The 12,418-nt window shown below is 48.1% G+C and overlaps 1 protein-coding gene across 1 annotated transcript in view; it reads left to right on the top strand.

Moving 5' to 3' along the window:
* Positions 1-10,009, top strand: part of LOC144161193 (ipis-1-like) — a 35,187-nt gene extending 25,178 nt beyond the window's left edge. The window contains exons 3-4 of the mRNA XM_077692094.1: positions 4,124-4,214; positions 9,954-10,009. Of these exons, the coding sequence (XP_077548220.1) occupies positions 4,124-4,214; positions 9,954-10,009 (147 nt within the window). The remainder of the gene's footprint in view (positions 1-4,123; positions 4,215-9,953) is intronic.
* The last annotated feature ends 2,409 nt before the right edge of the window (positions 10,010-12,418 follow it).

Raw genomic sequence — 12,418 nt, 5'->3', positions numbered from 1 at the left:
GTCATTTACCTCAGCGTCAGTTGAAGGCACCCATGTAGTGATTACATTATTCGACTGTATAGACAACCCCGGGCCGTTCTTATTGTATTGAGCCTGCTGTTGACTACGCCGGCTACGGCTTCGGATGGCAGTGTCTTTATACTTCAGTGTCATGTTGCGCCGCTGCTTAGTTCCTCTTTGCGGTTTGCATTTTCAGAAAACCAATTTGCAAGCTGGACAATACGGATCCAATTAGAGGCGTCCAGGGAAAACAGGGAGTAGAAAGCTATTCTGTGGAATAAAATTAACGCCTCGATCCCGGATTTTCGATGCTTTATCGTTCTGAGGCCATTATTCTTATCGTTTGTTTTTCTTCCTTGAAAGGGGAAAGCGAGGACTTTCAAAGGATTTCTGCTGAGCGCAACAAGTGCGACATGAACTGCGGCAAAATGCGGGCAATATAAAGAGCAGAACTTAATTCCACCAAATTTGTCTCGTTTTCTGTCGTTTCTTTTTCTAATTCATTCTTTTCAGTAGATTTTCGCTGTCAAGGAGCGGCGCCCTAGCCAGGGTTTCAGGCTGTACTTAGCATAAGCGGTAAAATCCGTATTATGGAAATTTCGTCATTTCTGATGTTTTATTTTTTTATTTCTCGCGAGGGAAACAGAATTGGGATGCTACAGCGCCGTACGTTCGATTATTGCAACTAGTCTATGTTTTCACTCGCTTTGAAAAGTTCTTGTAGTTTAAACGATGGCGTGTACCATTCGTCTGGCGCTCGTCTGTCCTCTGCTGGCTGCTCGGTTGCGTTTCGCACACTTTAAAATTGATTTTAAATATGTTCTAGGCTGTATTTTCCGCTGATATTTTGCATATGATGTATGTGTGCTCACACCAATCTATCTCCGAAGTTATCTCGCCTTCAAAATTTTGTGTCAGTACCACTTTACAGGAACACCTGTGCTTCGTCCGACCCCTTTAAAGCGATCGTATCAACTGAGTAGGAACGCCGTCCAGTAGCTGCTCCTGCCTTTTCCGAAACGCGGATCCTTTCAGAGGCGTAGCCGTTTTCTTTCGGTGTTTTTTTTTTTTTTTTTGCTTTTTATTTTGATTTTTGTTGCGGCCTTGACGCTGTTAAGGCGACGTCACCAATTTTCTTACCGCCACCAATCGTATATTATTTTAATAATATATCGTCACATTTGCCTGTCAGGTATTGTTTTTTAGGGCGCAGCCCTTTGGCGCACGTTCGTTGGCTGAGGGGCCTCGCCGTCGGTGTCATCGAGCAAACGATGGCAAGCCCGAAGAGTGAAAGGAAGAGGAAGAGACTGTCGAGAAATTGGGAGGGGATATCGGTTCGCCGTGGCAGCGCGAGACGCTTCTCCGAAAGTGTGCGGAGGGGGGGGGGGGAGGGGGGGGGGGGAAGCATGCTGTCCCTCACGAGACGCTCGACTGCGCGACGCTTGGCGAAAACGTGAGGGGGGCGTGCGCGTGACGATTATGTGCGCTCGGTTCTTAAGACGCAGTTCGCGGTTCCTTCCTGAGACGCACTTTGCGCCGCCGACGCAGAGGCTCACCATAGGTGCCGTCGAGAGAGCCCACGAGTGAGTGCTGCCTCAGCGCACTGCAGCGTTCAAGAGTGAGTGCTGAACTGCGAGCACCGTGACTGCGAGTGAGGCAAGCGGTCGTGCGCTTCGTCAGCCGCTGCAGCTAAACGAGCTGCCAGAGCGGAGGCTCTGCACCGCCGACGCCAGAACCCCGAGTGAGGTTTGAACGATGAGCGAGGCAACCGGTGCATGTGGTTCGTTAACCACTGGAAATACAAGTTTTCTGTAACCATACAAATATGTTCGTCTAAAATTCTTTTCTTCAACATATTTTTCACAGATAAAACAGCTAAAAAGCTGCGCCCAAATATCCAATTAGGGAGTATCGTAATCGCCAGCATTTTTTTTTATACTCAGGAGCCCTACAGCAGGCTTCTCTGCACACACGCACGCAATGGGGGAAAGTAAGCCTTCGCGGGGGTCTCACGAGAACGGTTGTTTTCATGATCAATATTCAGCGCAAAAGAAACATTTGCCTACCTCAGCCGATTTCGCGTGAACAGGTTAAGCCTAGTTTAAAAGCGTCATTTTTTAAGCCTCCCGCGTTTTCTACTTTATAACTCGCTTGCGCAAAGGTTGGTGCCCAGAAGAGGGAGCGGGCTATGCGGGTATGGGAACGCCTGGCCTCGCCGTCGGTGTCATCGTACAGCCTACCGTCACGCCTCGATGATTAACCTCGTCAAGCAGTACCCGTAGATGGGCGTACAATTATTTGAACGTTCTTTGGCGCTTAATTAGGCATAATGCTAAAGTTACGTAACCTTGAAATTGAATGTAGGCTTAATAATACCCCCCACTGAGGTGGATTGGCCAGTGACGATGACTGCTGATGCAGAAGCCTACGGCATTTTCACCTATTCCCATTGGGGGGACGTCAACATTTACACCTACAATGTTCACACAACAACTCGGCGGTATTGGCTGATGACAATAACAGCTGCCTTTAGAAGCTCACGTACTATTCGCCAATTCCCGTTGGCTGCGGCTTCGACCTACGATCTCACATACCGACTCAAGGCGATTGGCCAGTAAGGTTCTCACCTATAACACACCTAAATAGCCTTACCTCTGTTTAAACAACGGGCCCGTGAGATAAAGAGTAAATTAACTTGAATTTTGCTTATAACATAATACATAAATGTGTAACGTGTCCCGCTATAGTCGCTGAGTTATCCTGAATGCTAGCGCGCTCCTTGTGCGTGAGTACTAGAAAGAGAAGAGGAAGAATTCAGCCGATCGCTCAGCAGCAGCCTTCTGCAGAAAGGAGACTGGAGGGCGATCCATGGACGCAGCCATTCACTCCCTGCGCAACCCCGAACCAGCGGCCGCCTCCAAGCAGAATACCTTGATTGCTCACGGCTGCGCAATCTCCTCTTCCAGTACCTGACCATAGAACTATGCACAACCATGCTCACGCGCCGGTTCTAGCCCGGTGGTGGACATCGAGATGCTTTACGAGGAGACCTCTGCCGCGGTCCACTTCGCCTAACCACCGTCGCCCCGCGGTGGCATGGTGTGCATGCAGGGCCGGGTGCTGTGCGGCCGAGCACTAGATATTATAAGCTTCCTTGATACACCCCGTATAGCACCGGGCCGGCCGCTTGTGAAATCGTCGCCGTGGATACTCCTCTCGGAACTGGAACGGTCGCTCTGAACCAGTCGCTGGATCATCGAAACAGCATGTCAGCTCAACTGGAGCCACAGGTGGTCAACGCCGACGAAGGAACCGACAGGAGCTCCGCGTTTTGGACAAGTGGCAGCTGCGTCAGTGCAGAATAGCGCCAGTAACGGCACATTCCAAATCATGTTGGAATCGACACCGAAAATTCTAGAAGTGGCCAGCGACGCAGGTGTGGCTTGACGCCAAAGCTTTTCTGCACGTGGTCTGCGGCTGAAATCGCGTCTGTGGACATGTACGTATGTGTTGACATCCTGTGACGGCGTCGCCTCTAGCGCGTTGCAACACCTTCCTGCAGATGTGTTTAAATCGCGTTATTACGGATCTAATTTCTTTCGTTATCCTTGGTTAATAAAATAATGTGTGCACGCACTTTTAAAGTATTTCCCTGCGTTAAAAATAAACACTGGAGTGGATAAAAATGGTAGGTTGCCATATTTACATGGTAGTAAGGCAAAGACCTTTTAAGGTGCACAAGTTAACGTACAGTTAACGTACAGGCTGTTGCATAGTAATCGAACGGAAACCAGTTAGATCACTTTAGTTCAGCAACCACTGAAACGCCATTATGCTCTCCTATAGGTGTTATCAAAGGTATGGAGCACCAGGTGCCTAACCTTATTTGTTTTCTTTTTGTGAATCAAAAGAAGGCACAACTTCAGAGTTACATGCACTTCACCATTGTATGGTTTTTATAGAGCTTTTTTGGAGCCCTCCAGAAAGTACTCACTTCCATCGCTCTCAATGGCAGGACTGATCATCGCTCATTAATACGCGATGCTGTCTTATCACGCTACTAGCTGCTACAACGAAATACATTGCACTAAGCCGGCGTCATGTGCGCGTCTTATGCACGCAGACCGCACGGCCTGACAGCAGCCACCGGGGTCGCGTGCACACCGACGTCTTCAGTCTGGCTCTGCAGAAGCGACCGCACCCGGCCCCAAGCCGTACGTGCGTGATTGAACGGAGCGCCAGCCCACGCCTCCCATTAGTTCTCTGTGTGTCCCCATGCGTTCCGCACATGGGAAGACAGCAGCGTAAGCTCCTTATTGCGCCGTGCAGCGCGCATCTTGGCGTGTTTGCACAGGGGACGGGAGAGAAACCGAGAAGCCTGGAAGCGGGAAATAACGAGCCGCGCCGGCTGCGGCTGCCTATTTTGCTCGGTGGCCACTTTGCACCGCTGCCTGGCGGCCCCAGAGAAGAAGAAGAAAAAGGGGCAAACACGATTGCGAGAGCTCGAAGCCGCGCGGGATCCCAATCGAAGCAGATCTCGATCCGTAAGCTGCTTAGTCCCCTCTTAACAAAGCGGAGCCGAGAAAGAGGAAGAAGAAGGAGAAAAAGAAAAAAAAAAAAAGACCAGAGTGAAGGCGCCTAGCAATATGAACTCAACTTTTTACCCTCCACGCTCTTCGCTAGGCCCTCGCTGCTTCCTTTCGCTGTCTCTTTTCTTGAAGTAGCGGCGCAAGTGAAGCGAGCAGCAAAGCCTCATTTCAGGGCGCTTCGCTCGCACAAAATTAATGCGGCAGTTGCGAAAAAAAGAGAACAGTCAGTTTCGCAAATGATAAGCTATATATGGGGGCTTTGAAATTACGATATTCTGAGAAAAAAGGTTTTAACGACATCGTCCGACTGCCGACCACTTGTATTGTCTGAAATGTTGCTGTTCCTTTTTCTTTTTATGCCCACCGCAGTGACTCTGTGGCTGGGGCATTGTGCTGCTCAGCGCGACGTCGCGGGCTCTTGAATCTAGTCTTTGGCATCTCGTTTTTTAGACAGACGAGGAAAACTGAAGTACCCGTATGTGCAACATTTCTGAGCACGTTATGAAACGCCGGACGGCACAAATTAGTATGTATCCCTCCACTCGGGCGCACCTCATGTGCAGGTGTAACTTGGGTGCCTACGACCTTAATTTGAATTCCTGAAATGACTTTCTTTGTGCCCCGTTCGCAGTAAATATGGCGCAGCAGCGATTTCACCACAGTCATTTTATGTCATCAGCTACTGTTTTTGTTGTTGTTGTTGTTGTTGTTGCAGGTCTACGTTCAAAACTCACAAACGTCAGATTATACTGAAATGAGCCGTTCCCAGTATCCCAAAAGGTCGGTACGCGTTACTCCCACCAAGTAACTTTTTGATTCCCTCTGTGTAAGCTCAAGCTTTACAGTGTACCTTTACTAACGCGATATAAATCTTACGTGAAACAAAAAAAAATCTGCGGAAATTCAGATAATTGTCTACATATGCGTACCATTATATGCCGCCTTTCTTGAGTGTGAGTTCTTCAGAGCCAGTTTTTTTTTAAGGGGGGGGGGGGGGTGTTCTGAATCCTGGCCTACCAATTATCTCCATTTGTGCCTTTATAACATTACAGGTGGAACTTGCGCGAAATCGGCATTATTGTGGAAATGCAGGGCGTTTCCACCTGACGCACCTGATGTTGCTCCCTCGTTCCTGCCTTAAATTTATCGGACTAATTACGACGGGCATTCGCAGTAGAAGAAAAAAAGAAGAATAAGGATGCTTATTTGATGCTTATTTCTTCTAATAAGCATCAAATGTTGCGACATGTGCTTTTAAGTGAAGCCCATAGACAGTGGCTTCGTGTCTTTGTCTACATTGTAAATTGTTTTCACCGATAGTTGCTTAGACATGTATTGTTCATGTCTGTCCATTTGCTTCTGTCCGCAAGGTTGGGACCTTTTGCCCGAATGCGCAGTTGCTTCGTCAAGCCTTTGTACGATTTTAGTCTGCGTCCCCGTCATCCGTACGATGTAAATAAAAATTGTCTAAGCCTGATTCTGATCTGGACTGGCTGTGCGTCGTCGTTGTCATGTCCACATGATCAAACACGAGTAAAATAGTAGACTCGTAATCACCACTGTATGTTTATCACCGCGCCCAACAAATGTAAAAGAGCAGTGGGGAAGCGTGGAATCATTGCTTAGATCACTTTGCTGAAGCTGGAATTCACTGAAGCTACGTTGCTCGCGCTCTCGCCTTCCCCCCCCCCCCCCCCCCCCCCCCTATTTTTTAAATGCAGCGGAGGTGTATTAGGCTAGGTTTCTACATAGTTCTCGATGTCCTGCCACAAAAACTCCCAAGACTTCACGTGTCATTGAAGCGTGAGGTACTCCATAGCGCGAAGCGCTGCGTTCCATAGCACACGCTTTAACTCTGCAGTAGCGAAAGAGAACAATAAGCGGCGCAACGCGTAGGCGACAAATCGAAGTCGGTAGAAAGCGGAAGGCGGAGTCGGATTACTAAGCGAATTGGGTCAAGCCTCAAGAGGACGAAGCCCTTCGAGGACGTGGGGCGGAAGCCAGAAGAGTATTGTTCAATTGGGCATTGAAGCTTTCACATTAAGGACACTTAAGATGTGCTCAGGATGTCTTTGGACCTTGCGTTTGTTGCATGGTCGTAAAAGGTTTTTTCACTATGTGTGTCTCGGGCCCGCAATCGGATGCGTTTGCGCTGTTTGTGTTGGGGACATTTGCAAAGCTTGCGATGACACACCGGTCCGACCCGGCCGACCACCCGGTGGCGTTCGTGCATGGATTTGACGTTATGCAAGAATGCGTCTGCAGTTGCCAGTATGGAGATCAGTGTATATCATAGTGACACCAAAGCCGTAGTTACTGTGTTTACTAAGTGGCAATGACTTTACAGCTCCGTTGGTAATCCGCATTCACTGGACGGAACGCCTGGAATTTTTCGGGGTATGCCAATTCTCCTTAAACTTCTCTTGTTTGATACTTATCCAGACGGAATGTGGCAGAGTAAAGCTTTTAGTTCAGTTTCAACAAAAAAGGAAAGATGACAGAAAGCAGCCAAGCAAGCACTCTGTACAGTACAAGCGCTGAATTTTCGGTAGATGAAAAAATACGTTCTGCATCCTTGAGTGGCCGTAAAGCCAGTACACTGAGATATCGGCGCCCCGTTTTGCGCCGCACATTGTGCCTGTTCGTTTTTGTTTCCTTAGAATACACAAGACTTATTCTAAGAACGTGTGCTGGTGTGATGTGTACAACATGCTGTCTTTCAACACTTCGTCACGCGTGCTTTTATGCGGTACAAACTACTGCCGCTTCACGGACGGCTGCTGAAAGCACTCGCATGTTTAAGAAGTGAAAAAAAAAAAAACTTCCATCTGCTGACCTTTGCTTTCTTTCAAGCTTTTTGCGAACTTATCGCAATACACGCTACTTCGTGTATTGCGCCTCGCTGATCCTATCCGTTTTTCTGTTTAAACAAACGCCGCAGTGTGTTTGCTACAAGCTTACGCAAATAACTGCAACGCTGGAGGCCATCCGGAAGCAGAGAGCTGAGGAAGTATGTCCTGGAAAGGCTGCGTTTACATTGCCAATATAAACCACCTGGGATCTTTAACGGGCTCCAAAGTTTCGATGCACGGGCGTTTTCTTGGATTTTTTTTAGAAGGGGAGGGGTGGGGGGAGGGAGAGAGGAGGGAGGGGGCTCTATCAGAAAAAAAGGCCGCCGGGGTACCGATCTAACCCACATACTCGCGTTTGTTTATCACATTCCTAGCGATACGTATACATAAAAGCAAATGTGTTGTTCTATCAGAAATATTGAGCCGTTTATGGCTTATGAGAAATATTTTCACCGCTCTGACATTGCCAATAACTTCGTATTTTTTACCATTTTCCCTCACATTTTCTGCGACGCAGAGCAGGCCGTCAGAAATCGTAGCGTTCCTCCTTTATGTAAACATGAGGCCGGGTTCAGACTGTTGCCGCAACTGTCGTAATAACTTTAAAGAATGACGTCATTTTACGTCTGAGCCAACTGAACTGCGTGACACGCCATTTTTTTTTTTTTTTTTTGCTTTTGCGTCGGTAGTCTATACATAGCCCGAGTCAATATTAGCTCAGCGTTCGACAAAGGAAACAAATTTGCAATCAGGGTTCGTTCTTTCGTTCATTTATCTGCGAGGAGCATAAGCACAGTTTCGGCCATTCGTCTACAGCATACGAACGCGATATTTTTATTTTAGTGCGCGTAGCTACTTTCCGTGCGTACATCGGTTATAAAACACCGCAGAGTCACCAGCGTGCATGGTTACGCTTTAATGAACAATTCAAACAGTACTTTGCCTTATCCTTAGCAGTATACACGTTCCAATTTCAGTGCAGACCCCATAGCAAGCGCTACTGACTGTCGTTGTTTTGCTGTTCTCGCTCGGCTGATGCCAATTCAAAATCGAAGATACTTATCCTAACATGTCGAGTAGTTGCTAAATAAGAAAAAAAAATCAATAACGTGCAAACGCCAATTGCAATGTGACCCGTGTCTAAAAGCACGCGTATAGATACCGACCCAGCCTTTGTTATGCTTCTGACAGCCAACACCATCGGAGTGTGTACTTTCTGTCATTATGTAGGGCACGAATAATCAGGGGACTCCGAGGGGAAGAGCGTGACTCCTTCGGCGGCTAGCGCGTGTTTTGCTCGAAAAATGCAATTGGGACTCGGCTATGACAAGTTTAAACGCGATGTCCCGAATCCGCATTTTTTGAAAGCCCTTAAAACTAGATCTTTTTAAAGCCCTTCACCTCCCCTCAAATCCCGTTCTCCTGATCTCGTAGCCCATTGCACCACTACCGACATCTGTAACACACCGATGGGAGGGTAAGGTCGACTAGTTCTTCGGGTCCGCCTTGATGATTGCTTTCTGCTTGCCCGCACCTCCTCATTCGCTGGGTCCAAGTACTCGTCGACGTGCTTCTGGAAAAGAAGTTCTACCTGTCACGTTAGACTTGCTTCATCAAATGAGGCAGACGATAACTCACGACCAGTACCTTTACGCGACATGCTCTGCATCACCTGAAGAACCCTCGGATCTCTCTCTCTCTCTCTCTCTCTCTCTCTCTCTCTCTCTCTCTCTCTCTCTCTCTCTCTCTCTCTCTCTCTCTCTCTCTCTCTTTGAGTAGGATACCTCGCGAGAAATAACAAGTTATTTTTGGTAAGTTAGGATAACAAGTTATTCTTGGTAAGTGCCCAATCTCGACTTGCGAGTTTGCGCTGGGTTTATTTTTTTTGTATTTGGTTTGTTTGTTCCCCCGTTTAACCAGCATGAAGGAAGGAAGGATTCTTCCCTGATGTTTTACGCTGCATGCAGAGCAGATTTTTTATTCTTAATTTATACGAATTGTATATAGGAGAGGGAGACGGTCCTGTTCATGTTCTTTGGTTGTCACTTCTCGGGCTGACATTACGTTGAAGGTTTTTGGTGATAATAATCTGGCCAGTCAATTACGGTCTAATAAATAAGTAGTCATATTACTCATTGCAACGTGTTGCAATGACGGACTTTTAGTTCTTCACGCGTATGGATAGCCTGTCTTGGTTGCTCGAACAAAATAACTTTTCTCCTATGCGTACAATCACCCAAATCATACACGGTCCTTCAAGCGTGAGAAAAAGAAATGCAGAGGTGGAGGACGTGCGAGTTCGCACCTGTTAGTGTTGCTATTCTGGGCGAGAAAAAAAAGATGTGCGCTGCCGTCATGTAACACATTTCGGCAATATAACTGGCAATCGACCTTTCAAAGCTAGCGGTGCTTCAGGCATGCATATGACTCCTAGTGCGTCGAACAGGGCCGCTCAGACATTATGCTTTCCAGAAAGGCAAGCCTTTTGTTTGGTTGTTTTGTGTGTCAACAGTGGAAGGCACCTACCTGAGCCCGCCCAAGGGTTTAATAGAGATGGAACCGACGTGAGACCACTGAAGGGGAGCGGACTTCGGCCGGATGCCTCGGAGAAGTTCTCGGCTTACGGCCCAGCTGCCGACTCCCATGATATCATGGTGGTGCGCTGGGTGCTCGTCGTCGCAAACATCCTGCCTGGCTGCTCTCGGATACGGCATTTAGTGTTGTGAGGGGAATGGTTCAGATGCAGCGGAGTGCGCGGCTCTCGCGAAAAGCACCAGTAAAGGCACCCAGAAAAATGCGCGCGAACTGAAAAACGGCGTACCATGAGCAGCCGAAATTTTGCGGTAGTGCTGAATCGGCACTCCAGTGTATTTCACTTGGTTCGCTCGAAAGCGGCGCTATGATGCTGTCTTTTGCATGACTGATTTCTTCGCGGCTTCCAAATGAAATCACTGGGGGTAGTTTAGAAGCGAAATGTTTTCTTGAAATTTCTGCTGAGACCTTCACTTTCCTGCATGCCTGTCCGTTCCTCGAATCGGTATAAAAAATAACTAGAGCTGCCTTCCTTATATTTTATAGCTTAGTGTCCTTCTCGACCTACCTAAGCGAGAAAAACTTGGTCTGTCTGTCTGTCTGTCCCTCTGTCGCACTCGATTCAACCGCCCCGCAAAAAAAAAAAAACACTAAAGAATGCTTGAAGAGGAAATATATATAGGCAAGGTCACTCCCAACTACTAAAACTGTTGCCCTGGCCCATACATGTCCACATTATTTAGCGCAAAGGAAATCTCAGGAATATTTGAGGCAAAATATTGTTACGTGGCAGCAGCACAAGTGAGACGAACGATGGGATGGACAGAAGTGATCTATTTACAAGATGTCGGCCATCACAGCAATAAGCCCAGCCCACGGTGTAAGAATATTCTTACACCGTGGCCCAGCCCCGCACCACCCACACAGCTTCGTCGTCTTATCGCGACAATATAAGTACGTAACTGAGACTACCAATACTCTTTTAATTAAGAGTACAAGTTGCATTGGTTTTTACGATAGTAAATGAAGAAAAAACGCTTTTTTTAAAATGGTGTCTGAGAGAGGCAAGATAAAAGCAAACACTACAACAAAAGATGTCAGCTCGAGTGGTTTCAAGCAGAGCGGTAACAAAAGGTCCCAACAGATGACGCGCGAGCAGTGCGAATGCGGGAAGATTGAATTGAATTGAACAAACTTCCATTGCATTCGTCACGGGCGGAAAAGAGAGGAGGGGAAGAGCGTGATGGGTGGAAGGGGAGAGAGGAGAGGGCGTCACGGGGCAGGGGCGGAAGATGACTATCGTTTTTCGACGACATCTGCTGCCAAGAAAGCAGATACGTATCCTTGATTTTGTGTTATTCAAGGTAATTTTTATTGACTGACTCGTGTCGCCGTCGGTGTAGCTGTTGGCGTCGTACACCAAAACTCCCTCCTCAGCCCCATTTGGCGGCGGGAAATCCCCAGCTCGCACAGGTGGCGCACCGGATCACGCCATGCTCCCAACCAATCACAGGCGCTCTTTCCTTACGGAGGGGGGATAGGGTGGTTAGTTCGCTCCGCCCGCACCATTTATCGCCAGTTCAAGGCCGGCTGCGCCATGGGTAGGCCGCGCTTGTCCCGCTCCGCCGAAGAGCAGGCAGCTCTAAAAAAACAACGGGAGAGGGCCCGTGAACGTGCTCGGCGAGCTAATCTAAATTTCGGCAATTGAAAGCCAGGCGAAACGACAACGGCGGGTCGCTGAAAGGGTTCGGCAAGCAGAGATTGGACATTTGGTTTGACGGGGATTTCAGGAGGGATTGGTTACGGTTGCACAGTGTTCGGCAAGCTTTGCGTGCACCTCTGTTCCCAGTAGGGGAGGAGTTGGTTTTTTTTTTTTTTTCATGGGGGTGGGGTGTTATGATAATAGTGGCTTCTTTTCAATGAGTTTCAGTTGCTATATAGGTCTTTCCATACTAGGCAAAGATCTGCATGCTTGGTCTGGGAAGTGTGCTCTAAGCGAAAAAATGTCAATCCTTTGAGGTGCCGCTCCATGACGCTCAGCTCCCCTAAAACGCGTATACAGTCCTCAGGTTCGCAGTGCCAAGCGTTACGCGTTCAGGTGGCGACTTGCTTAATGGTGCTGATAAAAAACGTGCTTTTAAAACCTCCTTATTTGTTGCAACCACCCTGCTGCATCAATGTCGATGCATGTCATAAAGGCGCGGCTGCAGTGGCGTTAGGATTGAGTGTCGCTGTTTGCGTCTTTCCGAGTCTCAAAATGATCGCCTGGAAGCCCTTCACAGAAAGGGGCTTAAGATATATCGCTCGGAGTTCACCATGGGGCTTCAAACATCAAAATCCTCGACGAGTCGCAGTTCCCGCCCCTCTGCTTGATGGCGTCTCAGAGACTGCTGTTGCAACTCGCACGTCTGGCAGAGTCCCATGCCGGGAGAGCATTGCTCAGAC

The sequence above is a fragment of the Haemaphysalis longicornis genome, unplaced genomic scaffold (assembly GCF_048455015.1).
Source record: "Haemaphysalis longicornis isolate Haplotype H1 unplaced genomic scaffold, Haemaphysalis longicornis Haplotype H1 scaffold_1, whole genome shotgun sequence".
Lineage (NCBI taxonomy): Eukaryota > Metazoa > Arthropoda > Arachnida > Ixodida > Ixodidae > Haemaphysalis > Haemaphysalis longicornis.
This window is presented reverse-complemented; position numbering and strand designations above follow the sequence as displayed.